The sequence below is a fragment of the Seriola lalandi genome, unplaced genomic scaffold, assembly GCF_002814215.2.
Source record: "Seriola lalandi dorsalis isolate HSWRI2012SDOR001 ecotype SW California unplaced genomic scaffold, Sedor1 jcf7180002054425, whole genome shotgun sequence".
Lineage (NCBI taxonomy): Eukaryota > Metazoa > Chordata > Actinopteri > Carangiformes > Carangidae > Seriola > Seriola lalandi.
In genome coordinates, this window is record NW_019524978.1 from 695,474 (window position 1) to 723,096 (window position 27,623).

The 27,623-nt window shown below is 42.1% G+C and overlaps 3 protein-coding genes across 5 annotated transcripts in view; 2 read left to right on the forward strand and 1 right to left on the reverse strand.

Annotated features, from left to right (window-relative positions):
* Positions 1-3,451, forward strand: part of klhl32 (kelch-like family member 32) — a 29,526-nt gene extending 26,075 nt beyond the window's left edge. For 2 of the 3 annotated variants that reach the window (XM_023410383.2, XM_023410384.2), the window contains exons 9-10: positions 550-644; positions 2,247-3,451. In XM_023410383.2, the coding sequence (XP_023266151.1) occupies positions 550-644; positions 2,247-2,408 (257 nt within the window). In that variant the 3' untranslated portion in view covers positions 2,409-3,451. The remainder of the gene's footprint in view (positions 1-549; positions 645-2,246) is intronic. The other variant, XM_023410385.2, reaches the window with a different exon arrangement.
* A 608-nt stretch (positions 3,452-4,059) lies between these two features.
* Positions 4,060-22,568, reverse strand: mms22l (MMS22-like, DNA repair protein). The gene is made up of 26 exons (XM_023410415.2): positions 22,467-22,568; positions 20,333-20,530; positions 20,007-20,132; positions 19,762-19,814; positions 19,136-19,223; positions 18,817-18,994; positions 18,395-18,488; positions 18,148-18,278; positions 17,803-17,916; positions 17,532-17,708; positions 16,960-17,022; positions 16,727-16,846; positions 16,069-16,304; positions 13,696-13,912; positions 13,246-13,535; positions 9,523-9,704; positions 9,008-9,158; positions 7,897-8,036; positions 7,292-7,434; positions 6,786-6,942; positions 6,481-6,626; positions 6,161-6,372; positions 5,762-5,928; positions 5,086-5,182; positions 4,750-4,917; positions 4,060-4,571 (listed from the first exon to the last, which is right to left on the reverse strand). The coding sequence occupies exons 2-26, from the start codon at positions 20,503-20,505 to the stop codon at positions 4,496-4,498; spliced, it is 3,699 nt and encodes a 1,232-aa protein (XP_023266183.1). The 5' UTR covers positions 20,506-20,530; positions 22,467-22,568; the 3' UTR covers positions 4,060-4,495.
* A 4,222-nt stretch (positions 22,569-26,790) lies between these two features.
* LOC111658112 (proprotein convertase subtilisin/kexin type 4-like) overlaps positions 26,791-27,623 on the forward strand; it is a 176,811-nt gene continuing 175,978 nt past the window's right edge. The window contains exon 1 of the mRNA XM_023410528.2: positions 26,791-26,912. The gene's annotated coding sequence lies outside the window, so the exon portion shown is untranslated. The remainder of the gene's footprint in view (positions 26,913-27,623) is intronic.

A 27,623-nucleotide genomic window follows, 5' to 3' on the forward strand; every position in this document is an offset into this window, starting at 1 on the left:
ATTGAAGTATGTATATGTACAGTATGTAGTTGGACACATAGGTTGAGTGAAGCCCTGTGTTTTATTCTCCTCTCATTACGTGAAAACATTATAATGCCTCCCTGCTGAGGGGGCGGTGGAATGATATACAGTGAAAACATATATCCTTACACTTTGGGGATGGAGCACAGGCACATGAGACAATCTACCGTGCCTGTACTGTAGGATGTGGTCATATTAACTCATGATATAATGAACTGCTGTTGTCTTTAATGAAGACTCACACGGTTTAAAGTTGATGACTTTACTATTCATCCCACCATCTCTCCTATTGTATGAATTTCCTCATTTGTTGTTGCATCCTTTTCTCCCATTTTATCTGTAAAAGTTTGAGACAAAGTCACAGGAAAGAGAACGGCAGCTCAATCTTAACTCTCCACACACTCCCGCCCTTGCCCCATCTTTCTCCATTTATCTCCCTCCCTGCCTCTCGGGGGACGTGGAAGTCATATTGTCAGAATGCCCTCTGCTTGGCAAAGTGAAGCATTGCGTCGGCTCTGTCCTCCTCAGGTCAAAACGAGTCCGGAATAGCCGTCCATGATGACAGGATCTATGTGGTTGGAGGGTACTCCATTTGGACCAACGAGCCTCTGGCATGCATTCAGGTGAGAGATGTGGCTTTTGGATTTACTGTGCAACTGTTGTGATACTTCAGAATGATCAGATATGTGATATGAATTCAGTTATTCAGTGTTGTTCATATGCTGCTCATGCAGAGAACTGAAACAGCAGTACACTAATTAGAAAATATCCGTTGCTCTGAATTACACCACACATCTTGTATTGTTACACAAGGAGCCAGGGCCCAGACGGTTTCTGGAGAGAGTCCCAGTCTTTTTTCCCCCTCAGCCATTTTACCCTTAAAAAGGCTGCACCGTCAGAAATATTGTATTATATAACAAGTTAAACACACATTATCTTGCTTGTTTGACACAATGTGATCATTTATAGCCCAATCAATACTTTTAATATTTTGGCATTGTTGAATAATCAAATGCTACTGCTATAGTAACAATAATAACAGAAATAAGTGCTGGGTATACATATTGATGACTGTTTCAGTACAATATATTTAGGTATCTACCAATCAAATTTAAAAGTAGAGTGGACGCTGATTGCAGAGACTCTGTATGGACGGATTTGTTAAGTATGGTTACCATGATTACTGCACTTGAATATAAAGAATGGGGAAGAATAATGACACAGTCCACTCGACCCATATGTGCAGTATTTGGTTCACCAGGCCCCATATCTTTCACTGATTTTCCTGTAGCTTTATGTATGTAAATTTGTAGCTGTGTGTTCAAATGACGTCCTTGAACAAGACACTGAACCCCGACTTGTTCCTGATGGTCAGGCCAGCATCTTGCATTGTGTGTGTGTGTGTGTGTGTGTGTGTGTGTGTGTGTGTGTGTGTGTGTGTGTGTGAATTGCTGAATGAGAGGCAAATTGTGCTTAAAAGAAGTTATATAAGTGCAGTCCATTTACCATTTATTACCTCCTTCTCTACTGTGTAAAATGTAAGAATGATTGTTGTAGGAATTGTTGGCTTAGAGGGCATGTGAAGACTGTGCTGCAGGGAGCTGTAATGGACTTGGAGTGGTGTTAATCTAAGGGATAGGTTAACAATGTTTTCAAGTCTGTCTAAAAACATAAGAACATAGAAACTGTTTTTAATTGCTATAACCATTCCTCCTGTTCATACTGGCTACTAAAAGACCCGTCCCTGAAGCGCTGTCAGTGTAAGGGACGGGGACAAAATCCAGCATGAGGATTTGGTGGTCTGAAAGTTAATCAAATCAGGTGGCTATCTTCCAAAGTTTTGGTCTTTCTAGTATGAAATTTACAAGGAGAGGTTTTCTTGTTAAGCTGTAGTGGAACGATAGTAGCACAAGTAGCCATGCTAGCAGCTCTGTGAGGCCATACTTAGGGACAGCAATGCTTTGAGCTAAATGCTAACGCTGGCTACTAACATGCTGATATTTAGCAAGTATAATGTTTACCTTCATTATGACAGTGACAGATGAGAAATCAGGGGATCACCAAAGTGATTACAGTTTATCCTAAGGATGGCATGAATGTGCGGAGCGGATTTCATGACAGTCCATCCAATAGTGTGTCTCAACTATGTCATATTTACAACAGATGTACTTGACAGTAATTTATGATGAGATCTGTATATTACTACTTAAACATCCTCTTTCCAGGTGCTGGATCTGAGCTCAGAGGGGAAGGAGGAGGTTTTCTACGGACCAACGTTGCCATTTGCCTCCAATGGTATAGCAGCTTGTTTCCTCCCTGCTCCTTACTTCACCTGCCCAAACCTACAGACTCTACAAGTCCCCCATCACAGAATAGGTGCTGTCTAAACCACTGATGAACAAAACTTCAGAAAACATGAACACACAATCAGAGGATGGAGGAGCCTCTGCTCAACTCTGGACAGTCAGTATTTGCAAATATGACTGATAAAAATGTACCTGATCATAGTAATCATCTGGAACCTGTCACAAGAGTGCACAGGGATTTCTCTGAGACCCAAATGTAATAACATGATTTTCCTGATCTATGAGAGCCATGTTATTCTGCAAGCTACTAGGAGACTCCGACACAAGCAGCTGTTATAATAAAACAGCATTACTGTTGTATTTCCCCAAAGGCAGATGCCATTCTTGATGTCCAGTGAAGACGCGACGAGCAAGTTAAGAAAAAATAACTCAAGAAAGATTATAATTCCAGAGACAGAAACAAAATGCCAATCATATTATCACATAATTGATTGCTGAGTTGCTTAAATGTCCGTAAATTAAAAAAAAAAATTTTTAAACCCATCATAGGGCTTTAGGAGCTTTTCTAGATAAAATATCTACATAATATCTCCATCAAAACACTATAATCACTCTGATGGCTTGAAGAACATGTGCAGAATGTTTTTACAGATATATAGGAACCTGTTTTCTCACTGACTCACTTGTACTTTGAAATTACAGATCGGGTTAACAAGTATCAAGCGCCTGAGGCTGAAGCTCATCAGTGCATACATGACCATGTAATGTTTTAGTTCAAACAAGGTAAAAACGAATCGATTTTTTCTGCAACAGCAGTGACATACTACTGTATGTGTGTATGACATCAACCTGTGTAAGACTGTGAGATTTCTATTACGCTCAGGACCTAAGACTGTTGTTCAAATGAATGTTTGGTCATTATCATTATTCAGAGAATATCTGCTGAACATCCTCCAAAGTGTGTATATGATATGATAATAACTCTGCATTACGCTGATTTTCAAAAACAATACTTTGACCAAAAGAGAGAAAACATGATCCCTGCACTTCCCTCGTCTGTCCAAATCATTGGGTCTGAAAGAATACATGGAAAGTTTTCAGAATAAAGACGCTACATAAATAAATTGTGCTGGGATGTATTTCATGACGACTGTTAATAGCTGTAACAGAGGAAAGAAGGGAGGTGACTAGTCTTCTGTGAGAATTATTTAGCAGGAATAGATAATTTAACACTAATTTAAAGCATCAGCTCTGCTGCCAACCTTCTGTATGAATTCTCCAACCACCTCTGATACTGTTGGAGAGAAGGAACGTAGTAGAGCAGACAGCTGCTCAGATGAAGGGATGCATTGCAGTTTGATGAGGCTGGAAAATGACTAGCAATGACAGAAAATGGGACTTGGTGATTGTGGGAGACAGGAGTGAGACTTCATGTGATTAGGTGCAAACTAAAGCCGGATTGCATGAGATTGCTGCGACTTGGAAAGGCGAGAAAGAGAATTGGAACAAACAGTACTCTCCTGTACTTTTTCTTTTTTTGCCACTGAACTCTTTGGGCTCGCCCACGACTGTCATCAAATCTGTAATTCTGAGTGCCAAGTGAGTAGAAACAGATCCAGCACCTTATGGAATAAGCACAAATAGTCTGTTCTCACTTCAATGCTCACATTGCTCATTTTTCTTACTATAGAACTGAGATGAAAAGGTATATTGACTAGTATGAACGCATTCGTATTTACTGTCACATTTTATTTCATTATTAATACATCTATCCAAATGCAGAACTACACATTCTTTACAAAATGTACATTATATACAGTCTGGTGATATTAGGCTTGTAGTCCATGATTGGAACACATTCGGCTCATGCAGTAAGAACATCAAAGTTCAGTAAGTAATTGATGAGGCCTCTTGAAACATCACAGCTGCATGTATGCTTGCTGTTCTTTCCAGTATACTAAACCAGTAGTTTAGGTTTTAATTATCACAGTAATGAAATGCACAAAACCCTCAGATTCTGTAAGACACCCTCGTCTGTAACAGTGTAATGCACTCTGACGACCAAATCAGGAAATATAGCAAAGAGGAAGGTTGGTATGACTAAGAAATGATTCTTGGAGCTGGTGCTGGGTCCTGGAGCTGGTCCTTCTTTTTTTTTTTTTAACTTTTCAGTCCACTTCCAAACTGGTGAGCTCAGCCTGCCCACTCTCCCCGAGGAGGCACAGCAACTTCCTATATGCACTCCTGTTACACGGAGAGATGGAGCAGCCACATTAATGGACTCATTCAGTAAAGAATACAACTACAGAATATTTCTAGTTCAGTACAGAAAAAGGTTTATTGTCTAGACGACTTAAAAATAGTTTAAAGCAATGATTACTGTCTACGTGGCCTCCAGGATATGATTCATGCACTTTCTTACCTTAAGGCGATGTTCTTGCCCAGTCCTCTCTTGTGCTCAGTGTTTCTCAGACTGACAGAAAGGTTGGGAATGAGAGCCTGGACCACAGAGGGATCTAAAACAGCCACAGTCTCCAGTACGCCGTACACCTGCCTGTCGTAGACTCCCTTATTCTCCTCCACAAATGATCTAGGAGCATCAGAATGACACAAACAGTGAGAACCATGACGGATAGAATAGGCCTGAATGTAAGATAGTTTTTCTCTGTGCTTGCAGTGCCTGGATCAGGGTCTGTTTCCTGTGAACAACAACACATACAGGTGCAGATATTTATTGTTAGACATTATTGTCAGTTACCGTAGGACAGTGATTATCTGCTCACATGGTCCCTCTATAGATGCAGCAGCACATCGCTCCACCACAAGCTGTAAAGCATCTGTGCTCGTCTTCCTTACTGCACAGAAAACAAATACATTATCATTACACAGCCCCTTAGTCATTATTATTAACACAAACTCAATTATCACATTTCTTTCTCTATAACTTGTGTCAGTGAGCACTGATGAAAACTGTAAGTATTCATGTTAATGTTTGAAACCATCTCAAATATAAGTAGCATGATTTATTGAGTTAATATTGAAGGAAAGTTTGAAAAAGTGCAAAAGAACTTTGAGAAAAAAACAAAAACATGGCCCTTCACTACAACATTATGCCTGTCAGGATTGGTTGGAACTATTGATTTGAGTATCAGGGCATGTAGATCCTCCCCCTAAAAATTGGGGTGGCACCATGGTACATCTTTTTTGCTGCACATGAGTGAAGAAAGAGGTTGCTCTAGTGACTGTGGTTATGCAGATAATCCAAAGTTAGTTAAACTTTTCCAAAGCATTAATTTGTTTCTTTCACTGGTAAACAATGACTCCCACAGGATGCCTTCTATATCAAAATTTAGAGGGCACTCACACACAAGACAGGAAAACTACACTTTAAAATGTTCAGATTGTTGTGTGTCTGTATGCATAACATCCGTTACCTTGTGGTTCGTTGACCAGCATCACACAGCGCAGCAGAGAGGGGAGGGGCAAAGTGAGGAGGGCGGGGTCAGAGTCACTGTTTCGTCTCAGAAGCTCCAACAGGAACATCAGGACTGACGCCAGGCGAGGTGGAGGGGCATAACCTTTGAACTGTAGGAAGCTCTCGCTGTAAAATCAGAGAGGGGCTTTTCTAATAACTTTTATAAGATTAAAATTGCAGCAAGTAAATAAATAAAGGTGGACATTTGTCTGTTTGATTTACACACATCCTGGTTGGCTGATTTTAGTCACTACATTGATTTGCTGGACAGGAGTCATATTAAAATACAATCTGGATGTGAAATCCATGTGGCTGTGGGTGAAATGAGGCAAACCACACTCCAGTTCTAGAGACATACCAAAGCACCTCCAGGATGGTCCTCCTGAGCGCTACCCCCTGGGTGCTTGAGTTGGCCTCGCAGGCACCCAGAAGCACTGGGTGGTTGGCGATGACGCCCATAGAAGGTGAGGTGGGAAGGAAATGGTCCAGATATCTGCGGGTAACAGAGCGGAGCTGCTGCTTCAGGTGGGCACCCTGAGACTGAGACACGCTGGAAGCCACTGACAAACCCTGCAGGTGAACAAATTAAAGTGTCAGAAGAGAAACATCCAAACAAATTACAGACAGATGAGTGATGAAAGGGTTTTGGTGAGGGTTGGTGTACAGTATATGTCTAACCTGCAGATACAGTGGCAGGCTGTCCCTGAGAGCTTTATCCTGCTGTGTGAGGTGGTGGGGAAGCAGCAGCCCATCCACGATACGGAACAGCAGCTGCTGGGCTTTGGATGTGGCCAGCAGGGGGCTCCAGTGCTTCACTATGCAGCCTGGATCACGCAGAACAAGAGACAACCATAGAGAGACACACACAAGTGTAATAATTCTTTACAGTCTGTAACATAGAATACATTGTAAAAACAAAGAGCTCCAGAAGAGTGTATTGTGTATTGTAAATTGCGTTTGAGGTTTATGGGCTTTACACTTACCAACAGCCCAGTAGGCCAGCTGCACTCCCTCCTGGTTCTTGCTGACCAGAGAGGGTTTAATGTGTTTCAGGATGTCTCCAATATAGTCCAGGGCTCTTGTCACCATGACTGAACGCTCTGACAAAACCTGCAGTCCACTGTACACACAGCCAACAGCCTGACACCATGGGAAAGCAGATAAGAAGAGAAATTCATGGTAACATTTGTATGTTTATGCAGGTTGCTGCAGCAGAGACCAGATATGACATGATATGTTAAGCATACGTCACATATAGTGCACACTTATGTAAAGGCACAGGGATGAATTTTAGATATGCTGAGTCCATTATGTCTTATATACACAAATGGCGCATGGTACATCCCAAGAACATAAAGGCCTGTTGTCAGCTAAGGTGTAGCTGGAAATGTCTCCCACAGCCCGAGTATTTTCTTGTCCCTGTAAATCCATTGCTTAGTGTAAAATTTAAAAGTGCACAATATATATGTCAGCTGTGAGCATGTGTTACCTTGATAAACATCTCCAGGGCTGAAGTGGACTCGAGCCTGCTGGCTGTGGGCTGGAGGCCAGCTCTCTGCAGAAGACTGTCCACTTCAGGAAGCCTCAGCACAAGCCGGGTCAGCTCACACAACTGCTCCTCCACAGCACGACCTGGAGGAACGCAGGCACAAGCACTGTCTACTCAAATAATGATGCGTTTTATATCACTTCATAGGTAAAACTAAGCATTTACTATACAAGCATAGAAATTTTGAAAATTTGAAGAATAGGTTTAACTCAGATCAGAGTTGTGGTCATGCATGTTAAGGATTTGCACATAGAGAACAACCATGTGTCTAAAACACTTTGAATAAAAAGCGGCGATGCCAGATATTGATTATACTGTGACTTTAACTTAGTTTGGGTCCTGGGATAGAGGGGTGACTATACACTGGATTGTTGTGTTTACCACCTAAAATGTCATTCTCTCTAGGTTTGTCAGTGTTTTTATAGCTCAAAAAATCATCAAGGTACAAATGCTCTAGTTTGGTTCAGAGGTATAGCCATAAAATGTACAAATACAGCTAAAATATTTACCGTTTCACATTTTAGGATAATATTCAGTTGTATTACCTGTTCTGCTGTCAGACCCATCTGGGTTCTTGTGCAGGTGCTGCTGCAGAACACACCTGAACCAGGCCCTGACTGACAGGCTTTGTGCTGAACCCGATGCAACGACACCAGCATCACTGCTCAGCGAGGACACCAGCTCACTGGAAAAGACAAATGTAACATGTAGTTATACAAACAACTAGTGGGTTTACTGGTGTGAACTGTTGATAAACATATGTAGAAATATCAAATATTCAATATGTGAGTGGCAAGTTCATGATAAACAAAGAAAAACACAATGTTCACACAGAAGGAGGTTAAGGATGTGAATGAAAAGAAGGGGGATAACATGAACCATATACTGTGAGCACACATTAATGTCAATGTTTAAATTCACACTTAATGCCTCATCGTGCTGTAGTCAGATTTTTCTTCTATGCTGAGTCTCAAAAATACATAAACACTGAAACCCACTTGTCTCTAAAACACATAAATGCCTCTCCCCTCAGATTTCTTCTGAGTTGACTCACAGTTTTAATGATGAGTCTAGAAGGATAGGGGGAGGGGGACATTTCTATCTTAGGTGTGCTAATTTAATTAAATTCTCACGTGAATGAATTGACCATTACTTCATTGTATAAATAACATATTGGTAACAGCTCGAACTGTGGAGAAAGGAGGCTTGGCAGGCTGGGACTTCTACACAATAAATACAAGCAGTGTCCTTGTTCTGCCTTTATATTCAGGTGTAGCACCTTAATATCACTTGGCACAGTCGAAGAAGACCTCAGAGGTTGAAACAGTCAAGTTGTTTGGTGCCCTTGAGTGTAATTTTAAAGATGCACTACATTCTGTATTCTGTTTAGGGGCATGGCTGCAATTTCTTCATTAAAACCTATTTTCATAATAACAAGGACACTCACTGTCTAATTTATTAATTGTATACCTCCCAATATAGCTATAGGACAAAAACTATTGTGTCAAGTGCTGTGTATTATGAGGGAGCTTGATATCTGACAGGAACAGAGGAGAGCATCATCCAATCATATATTCTAAAACGAGGGTGATGTGTTAAAATGCTTTGTTGATTGACGTATAGCCACAAGGGGCAGAGCCGAAAGTGTAACTGTACCTGTTCTGGAGCAGATGGGGAAGGTAGCGAGTCACCAGAAGTGGATGAACCATGTCGTCCCAGCCAAAGCACTGCATGATGGACTGGACTGGGTTGGGCTGAAGGTCCTGGGGGGCAGAGCTGGGCAGATCAAATGCTAGCAGGGTGAATCCTGAGGAAGATGAAATTAATTCATTTTTTTTAATTACTGGAAAGTTGATACTTGCTTGATGAAAGTGAAGGATACAAAGCATGTACCCTGACTTATCTGTCTAGACACTTTTCTTTCCCATGTTTTCTGAATCTTAACATACCTTAAATCACCTTATCCTGCTACCTAATTACTAATGGTCGTCTCTCTGTCAAACTGCCGTTTGAATTCTCATTCTCACGCCTCAAAATCAGCATAAGCTGACACAAATCCCTTTTAGTTGAACTCTTGTCCAAAACTCTTCCTGCTCTCCTCCACCCTTTCTTTCTCCAGCCTCCTCTTCCCTCTCACAGTGTCTTTTTTCCTCCCACTTGGTGTTACTGACCTGCAGCAGCATCTGCCAGCTGTGCTGGGGGTGTCTGTGAGAGGCGTAGGCTGCGCAGGAAGGGGAAGAAGTGTGCCCAGAGTGCTGCTGCTACCGCTAGGTGGCGCTCTTTCACCACACTGGTGGTAGCAGGAGCCCAAGCCAAGGTGGGTGCTGACTGGACACTGCGCTGATGGACCCGTCTGGAAGGAGACACACACACACACACACACACACACACACACACACACACACACACAAAGAAAGCAGATAAACAAATCTAACCGATGCAAAATCCAAACATAGTGCTTCCTCTTGTGTACAACTCACACCCCCCAGCTCCACCCTCTACTTTCTCAAATCCTTTTGCTTCCCTGTTTCTCTCTTTCACTACTTCTTCATGTGTTTTCCCTCTCTTCTCTCCTGGGGGATTACTGGTGCGGCGGTGCGCTGCAGTGTGGAGCAGCACTGGATGGAAGTGGAGGTGGGGAAGGAGAGGAGGATATTATAGCCATAGAGTGGAGCCTAATGCTGATCCCATGTACACAGACTATACTTTGGCTCTTCTGGCTCATCCCTGGCCCTGGCCCCAGCCGCTACAGCAGCCCCACAGTGGCTGGCATTAGCCCAGATAAGCAGCTGAAGGAGCTGTAATCTCATTTAGACTGGAGATGATCCTCCTGTCCCCCTCATTCGCCCGGATGGGGGTGTGGGGATGCGGGATTTGAGGTGTGTTGGGAGAGGAGGAAAGAATAGAGGAACTAGCAAACCCCCCTTCAATCCCATCCTCACTCTAGTCTGCTACTATGGTACACACACATACACACACACCTCAACGGTGCCTTCCCTTCCAGCAAGGTTGCATCTAATCCAGAGAGAGCTGAGACAATCGATTAGAGTCTGAATTCATTAGCCTCGTTACTACTGCGGAATGGGCCTTTCACACCCATCAACCCTCATTGTACAAGACATCGTCAGAGACCCCACTTAATCCTCCTCACTGCAGCTTCTTACAATGTGTACACACAAACACACACACACACTCTCAACACCAACACACCATTAGGGACCCCATTTAACCCCTTCTCCCAGCTGCATCCAACATACAGACACATGAAATAAAAATATAGCATCCTAATAATGACAGACAGATAGGGATGCATCAAACAAATATCCAGCCACAAGTTAAACTTTCCTCTCTCTTTGAAATTATCCATGCACCTCTACCAAAATGTCTCATAACAGACCCAACAGTATGTGTCCTTGACTTTGAAAATGAAGGCTCAACATCCAGTAAAATGTCTTAACGCTCACAAAGGAAAACACTTCACAGGAAGGCTTGTATTTTATCAAGCCAAGGAGATGGGGATTAATTGTTTGGACCAAAAACAGATCCAACAGGGTGTCTCAATGCCAGCTCACCTCATCAACCAGTTCCACCCACACCCTCCCACAGTAGAGGGTCATGGGAAGGAATCAAACTGAGGAATTATGCCTGGGACTGGCTTCTTGCCTCAGCACCATGGCGATGGCTATCAAGAGTGAATGTTCGGACCCTCCACTGCCTCAGCCATTGGCAGAATAATTCTCTTAATGTGTGCAGATTCCACACGGCTCTTAATAGACATAATGATGCACAGGCTAAATTTGCCAGGCTACATAATTACCCATTAATTGTGTCACAGAAAAGGCATTAATCACAAAGAGATACCGAGAATTGCCAGGCCGAAAAATTATGTTTAATTTGGCGGGACGGATTGGAAAGCGAGAGCATGGTATTTTTTATTTGGTTAAATGGGTCAGTGTGGTCCGGGCAATAACACAGAGGGCCTCTGGGAGTTCTCTTCTTCTCTCTCCTTGGCCATTAATGTGCAAATGTGTGCCCTCCAACCCCAAGATCTGAGATGGGAAGTTTGGGAATTAGCAGAGCTAACCAGATAGCGTGTTACGGGAGCCCGGCATTGAAATAAGAGGAGCACACTTGGGTTAGTGTTTCAATTTCTGTGTGTGGGCAGTTGTGTAGGTTTGTGTGTGCAGGGTGGAGAGGGTGGAATGTATACACTAGAGAATTGAAGCAATCATACACCTACATGAAAAAGTGTGAGGGCTTGGTAACACTTAACTTTACAATGTCCTTATTCTAGTGTTTTAGCTTATTTATTAACCTTTTGTAAGTAGTTTAAGTATGTAAGTATATAAGTGGTGGTGGCAGTAACAGCTTTAGTACTTATTAACACTCAGCACAAACACAATGTATACATAGGGGCGTAAAAACAATTTAAGAAATAACATGCATATGTAGAAATGCAGCAAAACCAGGGATATGTACTTGGTAGAGCTGATCTTCAACACTTTGATAGCAGGTCTATAAGTAGCAGTATTGAAAAATGTCAAGTGCTTCATGTGGCATTGAAAACTTGCTGAGATTTGTATACATCTTTACCAAGTGTTCAATTTAAAGCTAGTCTACTCAGTATTTTCATTCACAATGGATGATCTATAATGTGAAATGTGTCATGGTGTGACAGTGATGAACTTAGATAATTATCACTCGACTTTACAGCTCTCCTCGGTATTATGGAGCTTTTTTTGTCTTTCTGCTCATTCTTTATTTTTTTTTGGTTTTCTGGTCCACAAGTTCACTGTATCAGTTTTCTTTCTCAGTGTCATATCTGCCCAGCCCCAACTTACTGAATATAGTAGCAACACATATGAAAATGATGGAGCAAATTAGGTTAGATTATGAACACAATATCTGATGGGCAGGGAAAAGTATCTGTGCATCACTGCTTATCCAAATAGACCCCTTAACTCACCCTGGTGTCACCAGAGCACTATCAGTATAGGAGTTTTCTGTTCTTTAGTGTGTTTCCCTTAATGTATTTTTTGCATTTCTGGATTTGGAGGGTGATTCCCTTAATGCTTGTGCTTTCTCTCTTGTATATGTGGTTTGTCTTTAGGTTACAGTGTACTACTTGCTATTAATATGGTTCATTGGAAAGCAAAGGGTTGTTGTAAAACTGAAGGCTGGCAAACAAGGTGAAACTCAGCGCTTCAACATCAGATTTAACTGTATGTTGTATCTACTGTGCACTAAATGATCACACATAATTTCTCACTTCATAAACTTACAGTCTCATCTGACTTCTATCTACTGTCACCTCTGTTCCTGCCTCTGCTTCCCCACATAAACAGACACTGTTTCAGCTGCAGCTCTCTGACCCTCTGCTGGGGTCGTTCGTGTAACGAACACCTGTGTCCTACAGCTGAACCCGTCCTGACGCCCTGCTGACCATAGTCTCTGATAAAAGGCCCACAGCATACCGCTGTCCCTATGACCACAGGAGGGTCCATGGAGGGTCTCCTGGGCCTGTAACTCTACTCAGGGTTCTGGCAGCACCTGGTGAGGGTGACCCGGAGGCCACTAGGCCTCCTGAGACTAACAAGGGCCTCAACGCAACATAAGGTCTTTACAGACACTCATTCCTGCTGACAGCACAATCCACCTATTGTCAGTATGAGAAGTGAGTGGACTCTGAACTGGGTTGGGACGAGCGGAAGAAATCACTCTCCTCTGCTGTGGCCACTTATCAGATTTTAATGAAAGCTTAGCTTGGCCTTGGCCAGAAAACATTTGTCTACTATCTATGATGGAACAGCTATCAGTGAAAGAAAAGAATTTAAGAACTGAAGACAAGTATGAGATACTTGGGAGCTGATGAGTATTTAAACCAGCTGTCTCACCTGAGCTGGGCGAGGACAATCTGCAGAAAGCCCAGGGCAGAATTCAGCTCTGACTGGCGGCAGGCAGGCAGCAACCAATCGAACCCCTCGTTTAGTAGCTTTTCCTCTGATAGGCTGAGACTGGCACTCGTCTCAAACACCTCTGACACACCATCCAGATAGGAGCCAAGTGGCCCCCAGAGGGCAAGTCTGCGAGAGACCTCTGTGGTCTTATTGTAGAACTCTTTGGCTGTCTCATTAAAGGAGGAAGCCAGCCAGCTGGCCTGGGCACCAACGTCCAGACCCCGCTCCTTGAACAATTCATATAATGTCAAAAAATGTGAACAAGTGGAATTTGTACATCACAAAAAAGCCTTTGTTGTATGCGAAACTTGTAACAATACACTTCAAGATTAATTTCAAAAACCAGCATATATATTTTGTGAAAATTATTTTGATTAACAAACCTACTTGGAACAACAGAAGCAGTGAAAGCTGTCCTCTCCAGACCAGGGTGCGGTGCCCAGGGGGGCAGTTAGAGGGAAGGAAGCCTAGCAATTCACAGGCCCTGCTGGCCACATCCTCCAGCTCTACCTGGCGGGCCACCACCAGAAACAGCAGCAGGAAGTTATTGAGGCCTGCCTCCGACAGCTCCTGCATCTTCTTTGAGGAGAACTTGGAGTAAATCCTGTAATTATGGAGAAAATGGAAGGAAGAAGAAACAAATGTTTTAAAATGTGGCACATGAGATGGTTAGCTAAAGGCAGAATAGATCAGGGACAGATTACAGTGTCTGCTGTTTACAGTATCACATAATCTGAAGCAAGAAAAAGGTTGAATCATTTTAAAAATCACATTTCAATGTATTTCTTTACTTCCGTTGACCAACTCGACGGAGGTGATTCTTCTGAAACCCCTGACTTTAAATACTGACTAACTGAACTTTCTACTCCCACCATGCACCCCACCACCTGCCTCCATCACCCTCTCAGCTCCAGGGGAGAGGCTGGGCTGCCCAGCCAATGTGTGTCCAGTGTGCGTGTGTGCGCGTGTGTGTGTGTGTGTGTGTGTGTGTGTGTGAGAGAAAGAAAAAGCGAGAGAGAGAGGAAGAATAGAGAACCACCCAGCACGCTGTTAGATCCTGCGGGCACTGTGGAGAAATGCCTTTAAAGATCATGTTAAATGTCAGAGACACTCAGACACACAGCAGTAGGCGCTTGGTCCCTCTCTCTACAGCCAAACCAATTTACTGCAACACCAGAGAGAGATCAATAAAACCAAACACACACATGCATTGCCACACATTCAACTTGCTGCTTGCTCGCCTGGCAGGAAAACACAGAAGGCTGGAGCCCCCACTCCCCCCCCTTTTCCATCCCACCTCCCAAACACAGATGCAGCCCACACAGGTGAGCAAAGCTGCTGTTTGGGTCAAAACACAAACAGTGAGCATCCCAAGACAAACTCACTGTAAGAAGTATGAGTGATATAAAGGCGTGGAGAAAAACGAGAGAGGAATTGAGAAAGACCAGGTTAACACCGAAATCAGCTTAGTTACACCCACAGAGGACTATAAAAGGAGAAGGTGGCCAAGCATGCAGTCAGAGTGTGAGGGGAGGGAGATTTAAATAGATGAATGGGTAATATGTAACAGGGATATAAGCAGCGCACTGGGAGGCAGAAGTGGGGATTTTCTGTGTTCTCCCAACCTGTCTGTCTGTTTGTTTATTCTGGACAGCTTTTTTTTCCGGAGGCGAGCAGATGCTCCTAACTCCCTGCGTTGGAGATCAACATGCTCACAGTCGATCCCATTAATGCGGTCGTCGCGGGTGTCCCGCAGCGCCCGGCCAGGAGTGGGAACGCTGCCGAAACGTTGTAGCGATACAGTCGGCACGCCTCACGCCTCCGGGGGGGGGAGGAGGCAGTGGTGATAGTTTTGGTGGAGGGGGGTGGAGGGGGGAACCTGGACCTGTCCCAGCCCAGCTTGGCTGTTGCCAGACTGCCTACCACCCACACCCCCTCCACTCTCCACCACCCAAGCTCCCCTCTCTATCCGTGTTGGAAACCAACACGGCTTCGTTAAGGCGAATTAACCGCCACGCTCGTTAGCTAATTAGCCCTCATGTCTGCAGTGCTACTGAGCACATTCCAGACAGAGGGAAGTCATTAGGCAGATTTATCTACGGCTGCCACTCTCTGGCGCCTAGCCGGGGCCTGGGATATAGGATGGTCCAGTGTTCAGTTCTGATGTACACATCAGCTTGTGATCTTTCCTGTCTTTATTCTTACTTTCCATCACAAAGACACACACTCTTACTCCATCCAACGGCCTCACACACTCTGAAACCATGTCACTACTCTGGGGAGCAGGTGCACAGTGTGTGTGTGCATCAGTAGGAGGCTCCTTGGCTCTGCTCTGTGCTGAAGAGCAGGTGGTTGACTCCTGAGACACCTGCTCCACTGGGGGGCCTGAGTAAATATCAAAGATGCACTGGGAGACTGCGGTGCACCTGGCACCCACACAAACAAGACTGAAAAGCATGATAGTGTGCAAACACACATGTTGTTTGTGTATTCATGCAAGTATGCACCTAGACACACACACACACACACACACACACACAAATTCAAACACATCACACATTAGAAGATCAAGGGGAAAAAGGAATCCTACAAAGCCTAGTCCTGATTAGTAATCATTTCTCACAGCCTCCACTCTTAGTTTTCTCTCCAAAAACCTATATGGTGTCGAGTTGACTGGCTGGTCATGGGACTTACTTTTCATGGTGGAAGTGAATGTGAAGTGAGAACTACAAAGCCTTGCAGACTTAGCTCCATCCTTACCTTCCTTTGATCTGTCTCTGTGGGACTCCACCAGCCCTGTCCTGGGCAAGGCACAGGGCCAACACTCGAAGGAAGATGTGGAAGGAGTTGGCTGAGCGGTACAGCTGGGTGTGTCCTGGAGAATGGAGGGGAGAGGGGGAGCAGCAGCTGCGGGCCTGCTCCAACAGGGCCAGGGGCGTCTTACACAAAGTGCCCAGGCCAGACATCCCGAGCCAGGGCACAGTGAATGAGGCGCTCTGGAGAGGAGGGAAAGAAGATAATGTAACTGTACAGTCCTGGTTAATAACCTAAAGATAAATGTGCATGACTAATTTCAGTAACCGTTTTAATAACATGAAAAAGAATTATAAGTGTGTCCTAAATAAAAACAGCAACAAATATGATGCAACTCATGATAACAATCTAAAAGATCAGAGATAAGCCTAACCCCTTACTTCCTTACAAAAAGTAAAGCTATTGGAATGACAGCAACAAAACAAAAGCAGAACACTAAAGACTGTATCATTGCAAAAGTGCTGGGCGGTTTAATCTGATCTGATCTGTAGCTATGTGCTTAAAATCAGTTATCAAGGTATCAAGTTTGTGCAACCGTTTGTTTTACACAATCAAATGACCACAGCATTTCATGTCCTTGTTTCCTCTAGAGGCTTATACTCACCAGATTCTTGCTGTAGTAGTCCCAGAGAGCAGAGACGGCACTGGTGCTTGGTTCCCACAGCAGACAGAGACTGAAACAGCAGTGGACATGCATCCTAACCTGCTCCTCTGCTAGACCTCCCTGTTATTAAAAGCACAAACAGACACATGGTGTTTAATTTAGTATACAACCACTAAAAATGTATAAAACAATAATTAATCTGAAAGGTTAGTTTAACTGGAAGCAGTGCTGACCTTGGGATTGCAAGTTAACTTGAGCAACTCTTGCAAAAAAGCCCAGTTATCGCCCAGATGTTTCTGTGGGTGCAGATGAACATGTATCAATAGTTATTAATCATACTGTAATTAAAGCATAAATGTGGGCAAAATGTTTGACGAGTGGTGAAAATGTCTTCAAAAATACAACTTCTGTCAAGTGGAGAATTCAATTTAGTCTTGCACAACCTGGATGAATAACATGAAATAAACATGTACTATTACATCATGGATAAAAGTTTCTTCTAATGGTTTGACTAAAAATAAAACAATATTTTTGATGGAATGGATAATAGTAATTTGAAAGACAAACTTCAGTTTATACGTCTAAAATTGCAAGTGCATGTGCTTTAGTTAATCAAGTGCATATTCAAATATTTAAAACTACTTTCCGATTCCCTTATTCTTGACAATTCATTCCCACACTTCCTTGTCAAAAACATATCTCTCAATGCTCCACAGTGGTCAACCTGTGATATAGTCTTATATTGCCCAGGTTTTGTGCATTGTAACATCTGCAGGTAACAATATAGTGATTCTAAGTCTCTTACCTCATTCTGGACCAAGCCGTTACGACTGTACTGGCCTAACATTGCTAAATGTGTGACCAACCACCATGTGAATCCCAGAGGGTCTTTACAGTGAGTGGGGAGGCCACTGAACTGTTCTGCTGCAGGCTTCCCTGAAACCAGAGGCCTCAGCAACAAGTTCATGTAGCTCCAAAAAGACTAGACAGATAATGAGAAACACAAGTTGGTTAATGTAGTATGGACAGAGTTGAATTTTAGTGTGTGAATGTGAACGTGTGTGTATTTCCATTACCTGTGTGTGCAACACTTTATTCCTGTATTCCAGAAGGTGCATGAGCAGGACCCACAGCTCTTTGGTGCAGGAGCAAAGGAAGTGATGGCTGCTCAGAGCCTCTGTAGGCCTTACCTAGAAATCAACAGGATCCATTTCACACAGTAAGCTCCCACATGAAGCTCTATTTTACTCTATATATTTGTCACATAATGATTGATATATGCAGTTTCCATCCAGTTTCTATTAGGTATTAAATGTTGAAATTACATCAGAATGACAGTTATACTTTCAGTTATAAATAATCAGAAATACCACTGATGCATCTCAACAGTAAGATGTAATGATTTGTTGCCAGCCACCCACCTTGCTGTATTTGCCTATGGCCAGACCAGTAAGGTCACACAGCAGATTGCACAGGTGTTCTTCAAACAGACTGGCATCAGTCAGGTTCTCTCCTGTCAGGTTCACAAACTGGTGGGCGTACACCACCTGGCCTGGAGACACGAACAGGTTAAATTACAAAAAGCCTGTTCCCGTGATAATGACTAACTATACTACACACAAGCCACATGCTGTCTAGAGTATTCTGGTGCACGGACCTGACACATACCTTGCATCTTATGACCAAGTAGGTGAAGGATCTCTAAGACTGACCAGTGGATGTCGAGATGAAGGTGTAACAGATGCCAAGACGGAGGAAAAATCTGTGGAGGAATGCAAAGTACCAAGTTCAATGTCAACAGCAGAGAAATCATCGGGGTGGTGGGAATTCTGGATTAAGGGCTATGAAAAAGAACTCTGGCCATATGAGTCATTCCTCAAAACAGTTATTATATTATTTCCTTTGCTCTGTAAAGCTTAATCACAGTCATGCCATTTGCTCTTGTCTTGTATGTGTTTCCAAGCTCTATGTCGTTTACAGAACAACCTGACGCTTATGTAACACATGCTTTACATACATTCACCTAGTAGAGTCGGTGAGTGACTGCACTAGACCAAGATCTATGCAAATTAATCAATATTCAGTCATACCTTTCCCTGGTTCTGTATAGTGAAGGCACTTTGAACATTGGTAGGAAGGTCTTTGAGACGTCCTATGAGGAGAGTGATGCCAAACAGCTCCTCCAGAAGAGCAGAGGGGAGCTGAGCCTCCAGTTCCTCATAGGGATGGGATGGACATGCATCCAGTGAACTGGAAGGTTCCAGATATCTGAACAGATAATAAAAAGACATGCATGGTCAAATAATCAAACAAATGCAGTAAAAGCAACTGAATGCACAATATTTTAATGTGTAGTAAAAAACATTTTAATTAGTGGTAATAGTGTTAACATTAAATACAAAGAATTACCTGTGTAAGGAGACTTTGACAAATTGAAGAAATGAAACACACTGTTGTCTGAGGTCTTCTGCTTCATAGTGGAGGTTACCTGCTTGACCTAAAACACATTACAGATGTTATGGGCAGAATCATAATTCATATGTAAAACAAGCGAACTGTACCAGATATCAGACATGACTCAAACACTAGAATTCTCAATGGTAATCTTAACTCACTCACTGAAACAGCATTACTTACTCACTTTTTCAGTCAACCAGATAAACATATATACGAAGTAGAAACCACATTCAAACGTTTAAATGCTGAGTATTATCTGGTGATGATACATCAGGTCAACATTTGAAAAAAATATGAAAAATCTCAGTTTACTGGAGAGATGCTCCAACTGGAATTTGAACCCTGACCTCCCAGTCCCCAAAACGATGAAGGGTTCATAATTTGGAGCTGATTTTCAAATGTCCAAGAGAGCATAATGTTTAGTGAAATTCACTTTTTGCACGTGGTATTCTCCAACACATAAGATGTCTGTTTATGTGGGTAAATAATGGCCTACTGTGTGTGAAATTCTGATATGAAAACTAATACCCTGATTATTATCTGAACAACAAATTACATACAAATATATAAAAGCTTACCAAAGTCATGTGAGCTGGACTGCACCAAAGTCTCCAACCTGTAAACCTTTTGTCTGAAATATAACAAAGCGCATATAAGTCCACAGACATGTGTCTGAACCATAGTGGACAGTTTTTTAAACACAAATTAGCTCACTAAGCTCTTGAGGACCTTCAAAGTAGGGTGGTGACAGCAACATACATTCACTTTAAAAAATGTTTTTTCTTTAAAAACAGACTCAAATCTGTTTTACATCTTGGCTTACCTGAACAGGCCAAAGAGCACCTTTATAGATTCTACCAGTACTGTCTCTGTTACCCAGGGGAAGCCAAAAATCTCCACTGTGTCCGTCTCATACTCTGCAGGGGCTGGGTCAAGATGCAACAGCAGCCTATAGAAAAGATGCATTTACATTAGTTATGACTTTATTTACTAGAATTGTTCTGCTGCTGAGACATCTGCTGCCACCCAATTACAATGGAGGTAAATTTCATTTGTGCTACTCAAAGTATCACAAACTGCAGTGGTGACCTCCAAGTGGGGCAATATGTTTTTTTTTTTGTGATTACGGTGAATTGACAGTGTCTATACCGTTTCAATGAGCCTCTCGCAGTGTATCCTTCTGCGGAGAGTGCTCCAGTGGGGTCGTTCTTTGTTTCAGAACAGCAGAAACAAGGCGGCTGGGCTGGAGTGAGCTCACATAGGCTGTCTGCTGCAAAGGGGGAAACTGGTGGGGTGAGGGATTGGCTGAAGTCATCTGCCATGTTGTCAGTGCAGATTCGGTATCACCTTTGATGACAAAAAACACTGTGCTGAGACATCACAAGACTGTTACACAAATCAGAAGTGACATAAAACAGGTGTACATTCATTTGCAGGTTATTAGGTACACCCAGGTATTATAATGAAGAGTAATACAACAGTCCTGTAATAAATCCTACCATCATTAATGTTATAACATTCAGTTTGTGTTGAAACTGTTTAGAGAGGTGATGATTCAACTTTATTGTCATTTTGGAGGCTGCAGTTTGTGGTTCTGTTGAATGTATTGTGTATTGTGTTGTGTTATAGGGACAGTTGTTTCTATGATTTTTCTACTCCATTTACATCAGTGAGGTTTGGCTAAATAACAGAAACACCTCTCACCTGTACGCCTGCTTATTCATGCAGTTATCAAATCAGCCAATCATGCGGCAGTAGAACAATTCATAAAATCGTGCATGTGCAAGTATTGAGCTTAAGTGAATGTTCACCCCAAATGTCAGAATGGGGAAAATGACTGTTGGTGCCAGACGGACTCATCTGAGTCTCTCTGAAACTGCTGATCTCTGGGGCTTTTCATGCACAACAGTCCTTAGAGTTTACTAAGAGGGTGCAGTAAATAAAAAAAACATCCAGGCAGTTCTGCAGACAGAAATGCCTTGTTAATGAGAGGTTAGAGGAGAATGGTCAGACTCGTTTGAGTTGACAGAAAGGCTACAGTAACCACTTTTTACAACTGTGGTGAGCAGAAAAGCATCTCAGAATGCAGTACATGTTGAACCTGAGGTGGGTTACAACAGCAGAAGACCACGTTGGGTTCCACTCCTGTCAGTCATGTACAGAAATCTGAGGCTGCAGTGGACAACCAACACTGGATAGTTGAAGACTGGAAAAACATAACCAGGCCTGATGAGTCTTACAGATGGTCGGGTCAGAATTCGAGCCTTGCCTGCCTCGTGTCAACAGTCCAGGCTGCTGGTGGTAGTGTGATGGTGTGGGGAATATTTTCTTGGCACACTTTGGGCCCATTAATACCATCAATCATTGCTTGAATGCCACAGTTTGTCTGAGCATTGTTGCTGACCATGTGCCTCCCTTTAAGGCCAGAATTTACCGTCTTCTAATGGCTACACCATGTTACAGAACATAAGTCTCAAACTGGTTTCATAAACATGACAATGAGTTCAGTGTACTTCAGTGAGCTCTCTGGTCACCAGATTTGAATACACCACCTTTGGGATGTCAAAGAAAGAGAGATTTACATCAACAATGTGATGTGATGCAATCATGTTAATATGGAGCAGAATCTCAAAGAAATGTTTCCAACATCTTGTGGAATCCATGTCGCGAAGGACTGAGGCTGTTTTGATAGCAAAGGGAGACCTTATCTAGTATTTGTATAGTGTTCCTAATAAAGAGCTTGGCGAGTGTATATTCAAAGCAATATCACAAATTTCAAACAATTACCACTGTGTATATGTACAGTATTTCTACACAACATAGAAAATCCCAATACAATATGCCAAATAACAGGTCAGACAATTGCATTCATTATGTCAAACAGTCATTATTCAGTTGACAGCTGTCTGGGATAAATGATGTTTTCACTTAAACTAACCTTCAAAATCTGACAAATGATGTCTTGCTTCACAACTTCAGTCAGTAACGCTAGCTAGCTCAAATATCTGCGTTAGATAATACAAATAGTTAGCTTAAGTTTTTGTACTTTATAATGCAGCTTGAAGGACATGGTAGTAAATTATAACATGTTAATTTGGTAATTCTCTACCAGTAGTGTTATCGTGTTTATACGGCGATTAGCTTTTTAAGCTAACATTTTAGTAATATCTACTCATCTTGAATGCAGTTGGCGTTAGTAAAGTGAAATAGCGGTATTTGTAACAGGGAAACGAAACACAACATCGCCTCTAGAAACACAAATGTTACTGAAACATCGACAAACCTTGTCTTCTGTCTTCCTCTGTGGTGTTATATTCCGTAAATCTAAATAAACGCATGAAGATTACACAGCTGTCATCACGCCGTTGTTTGGGTTTTCGGTCTCTCCCGCGCGTTCACAGGACGCATGCGCACACTCTTCCACGCGTCCGATGATTGGTCGGAAGTTTCACAGTGGGCGGGGCCCTGCCTATCTATCCACACAGAGAAAGAGGTCTCACTGTAACGAGCTTCCTTCGTCGCATTATTTCTCCGTGTGAGTGTGTTTTTGTAGTGATCGTTTGTGTCCAGTATTCTCTACTGTTTTGAATATCTTTACTCCTGCAGAGATTTGTATGAGAGCAAAAAACTGTTTTCTACTTACTTTGTTTCACATTGACAACGCTGAGCCTCATTTTCATCTTCATGAGAATAGAAGTAATTTAATCAGTTAAAAATGTCCACTTGGTCTTTTTATTTACACATTAAGAGTTAAAAGTCGAAATGTATTTAAACCGAAGATATAGGTAGAAACACACGTGACGAATACTGCTTAACATGTCTAAATTACATTTAAAACATCTTTTCGCATACACCTCTGTTGCTAACGCAGTGAGCACCTGTTCCATGTCACCTCTGTAGGTTGTGACAAAGTCACTTGTTGTCCCCCTCAGTCTCACTGCAGGGGTTCCGCACAAATGAATACAAAATAATGCAGCAGTTTAAGTATAATTTTATCCACGCTAACCCTAATTTCCATATGCAGATCTGTCTCTCCCAACAGTCCCTCTCGCCATCACACCATTTCTTGCATTCTAATGCATTCTCACATCTTTACAAAATCCCCCCTTCCGCCACACGCCGTGGATGAGCTCATTTTGTCGACTTACAAATCGTTATTTCTGCACGTTTGACTTGTCGGGTGAGGAGATGCACGATAGATGCGGTGTTTTGCATGCTCTAATTTGCACGTTTTACAACAAGGACTCAGTGGAGACAATAAAAATGGACGCGTCGGGAGATTCTTTTTCTTTCCGATGCATCGACCTCCTGCTCTGCTCCCTACACGAGACAGTTCGTCTGCGTAAAGACTGTATAGTCTGGATGAGAAAGGTAAATGCATTATTTCTGTTCCTACGTTACAAACCCATTCAATCCTTTCTGGGCACTGTAGTACACGGAGGGAGTGGGATTTCATCCCCCCTCCCCTCTCCCTCACATGTAGCCTCGTTTGCAGGCTTAATGCACTGGACCAGGTTGGATTTCCATGTCTGTTGAACCACAGTTCAAGACAGGACTACTAATTTGATGACTGGAAACTTGATTCAGACCATTCTATGGATGCATTTACAAATCCACCCCGCCTTATTTATTATGACCAAAGTATGAAAGGATTTTATGCCTATAATGGTTGCAATGGGACTTAGCTCATGTTAAGGTAATAACCTGGTGTTGGGATTACTTGCAGCTTTCTGAGGCTTCCTGATAAACTAACTGTGTGGACAGGAGAGAGTATTACAGCCAACATATGGACTACTACAGAAGCAACATCTGTTGAAAGTTTGCCCCACTGTAAAATGAAGTAATAGCCAAGGCAACACACACTCACACCGGTGTCTGCCATTTCTGCCTGATTAGCTTTTAGGCAGGATGAGGTTGGGGGGAGCCATGCTGAAGATGGGCCCTTTTCTCATTAGACATTTTGACTTGGGGTGGGGGGGGTAAAAAGCACAGGTGTAACTAATACAATTAATGCCAGTCAACCAGTAGGCACAAAACTAGGGCCTGGCACACAAGCAATATTTTCCATTTCGCTTTATGTATTCCAAATTTCCCTGTGTGTGTGTGTGTGTGTGTGTTAGCTAAGCACACTGAGCACCAACCTAATAGTATTAATTAATTAACTTATTTTTCTATCTTTTGTCAGATTTGTGTCTCCATTATTTTCCTGCTATAAAAACTCAAAATGGCTGATGTGAAAATATTGAGGTCACTGAACGTCATATATGCAAATTCAAAACAAAAAGGTGTTAATTGTCCTGACCCAATAGGTGTGACAAAGCTAAAAGCAGTCTGTACACATCCATGCAGCCATGAGAGGAAGTCTGATCTGTCCAAATAACTGAAAACACCTGTGTATAGGTGTATATAGGGGCTTTAACTTCAGCTTTTGTTTTGCCTCTCACTGCTGACCGACAAACAAGGTCAGTGGTGATTGTCAGGTAGAGAACAGCTGCTCATATGGGGTTTCATGCCTTGCTCAAGGATACTTAAGCATTACATACTGTATATGTCAATCTTATGGTAACCTGGCTGTTACAAACAAAAACACATTGGCTGGGTTGTTAGAAAAGCTGCAAAAACTCTATGTAGGCTAGATTGCCAGCAGGATGTTTTATAAGAGAATTATAAGAGAGCATCCTCTTATAATGTTGCTGTACACAGGAAAGATTTGTGTTTTGTTAAACAGGGTCAAACATTCGTACCACCTAGTATGTTGTTGTATGTTGCTGTGTTACTGATGACATGATTATCGTGACAGGTGTCACAACACAAATTTCCTGCTGTGGTGAGATTAGAAATCTCCATTCTATAGTATTTTATTGTGGATGCTCACTAAAATACCAGGCCCCCATGCCATTCCAAAATGCCCCATAAGCAGTCATAAAATGAGATTTGACTGTTGTTAGACACTTAAAGTGTCATGGGGTTTAAGCTTGACCTCAAAACAGCTATCTATAAATTTGGCTGGAGTAATAATCTGGACATTGTAAAATAATGTTATCCTGTGACTGGTAGTTTGACCTCTGGAAATCCTGTACGATACAATTCCACCATTAACTCCCCCTCTTTAAAGAGTATAGTCAGAGGCCTTTAATGACTTTGCATAATGAGTTACATTCTCTTTTTTCATTGGGTCTGCTTTCTAAAAGATCTCTGTATTGTACAGGGGAGAGTGCTAGTCCCCTTTATCTCTAGAAAAAAACCCTTGTGGCTACAGTTTGATCAATTAAACTCCTGAAAGGGCCCCCCTCTTTTCATTCCTCTGCCTGAGAGGAATATAAAGTTATCAGTCTTCCCAAGCGATATGAGGACAGAAATAAGTAGTTTGTCTATAAAAATGTCCAGGTACTTTATCAGTGTCCCAGTAGGCCCCGAGGCCCTGACACTGTTCAATGTGGCTCTCCTGTACTCCAGTCTCATGTGCTCTCTCTTTCTCCATCCCTCTCTCCCTGTCTACTTTGTCTCTGCCTGCGGCCCGCTCCTCTCTGGCTGGGGTGTACGCTGGCGGCCCTGCACCTCAGTGGGATTGACTGGGGCTCGAGCCCCAAGTGAAGTTATTGATTTCAATCAGTGGCTTGGGAGATTGGAGCTGAGTGATGCTTCAGACTTTAAACAGTGGTCAGCTGCAGTGTTTGTTGTTTGGAGGAAAAATGCTGCAGGAGGAGGCACTTTGCTTTAGACGAGAAGTCAGATAAACATACAAACAGAATTATATATTTAGAGGGAGAGATCTTAATCTTCAAGTTCGTAGTTTTACTGTACAGTATGTTTGTACGTCTATTTTTCGGAGTAAAAAGGCCCAAATAGATCCAGAAACACAAAGACTGCAGAGAACAGATGCATATTAAAACTGATTAGGGCGGCAACTGATGATTTTTTTCTTTATTTATTAATGTGTTAGTTATTTTCACAATAAAAGCAATTATTCATAAAATATAAGAAAATGGTAAAAGATTTATTAATACTAATTCAACTTGTATGTTTTGTTCAACCAATAGAACCAAGGCAACCGGCAAATATTTACATTTGAGAAACTGGAACCAGACGATTTAGAGCATTTTCACATAAAACATAATAATATTGATTATTAAAATAATAGTATCAATTCTCTGTTGATTGACTAATCAGTAAATTGACTTATAGTAACAGGTCTAAATGCTTGTATGGGCAATAAACACTTGGGGAAACAGCTTGCTTGACACCTTTTTATATAATTTCTACATTACATTACATCTAATATAAACTAATGTATAGTATATAAAAAACTGACTAACTGCAAGCATCAACAATAAAAGGTAGTTGCATAATCTGGGGAAAGGAGTGGGAGTTTATTCAATTAATATGCTTTAATACTGCATTCTTCCCGTAGTGCACAGTGTGTTGTTCTTACTGAGAAGAGTGAGGTGACAAACTTTTTGTTCCATCATTGTTCACAGGAAAGTGCAGGCATAAAGACAGACTGATAAAGTTCCTGTTTTGCTTAAAGAGGGAAGTTAGTTCACACAGTGAGTGTGCTGCTGTTTTTATGCTCTCAGAAGCATTTGCATCAAGGCCAGGAGATTAAACGTGTGGGTTGGGAACTGGAGAGAGTGTGTTGTCTCGCTTGGGGCCCCCGATGCCAGAGTTCTAGCTTTCATCGCACTGGGTGAAAGATTTCTCCTGGACGTTTCACTCTCTGTGGCTACAGGTGGGTGGTTCACATGCTGTAGGTGGCAGCCGCTGTGGATTTCATGCAAAAGTACAGAGGAGGTGGCTGTGGGCAAATTGTTTCACAATTGCCAATGTTCAATACTCTGCTGAGATGTTGAATCCCACACGCTATAAACTCATTTGTGTAGTTCGATGGCATTTGGAGTGCTGGAGTTACAATATTTAAAATCGTAGGTGTTTGTTTTTTTATAATAGATATTTATAATATCAGTTTTTAGACTTCATTATAGAGAACCAGTAGAGAGGGAGAATATCCACTGGGATACTAATGCTTTTACCTGTCTGTTCACAAAAGGAAAATAATGTCTGAGATGTAGAACTGAAATGATTTGTCGATTAATTCATTCGAAAACAAACATTATGTTGTTCCAGCTTCTGAAATGTGAGAATTTCTTTCTCATAGTAAACTGAAAATCTTTTGGACTGTTGTTGTTTTCATTCATCATTTCATTTTTCATTCATTCATTCATTATTTGTTTGGCATTTTATAAACAAAACTGGGAATTATTTCAGAAAGTAGTCAGAAGATTAATTGAGAGTTAAAATAATTTAGTTACAACTTTACTGACATACTTTGTTCCACTGAGTTTTATGGCTCGCTTTTGTTCGGGTCACATTTGTATTCATCATAAATACAGACATTATTATAAAATGCAGGAATATGATCTAAGACTGACAAAGTGTTCTA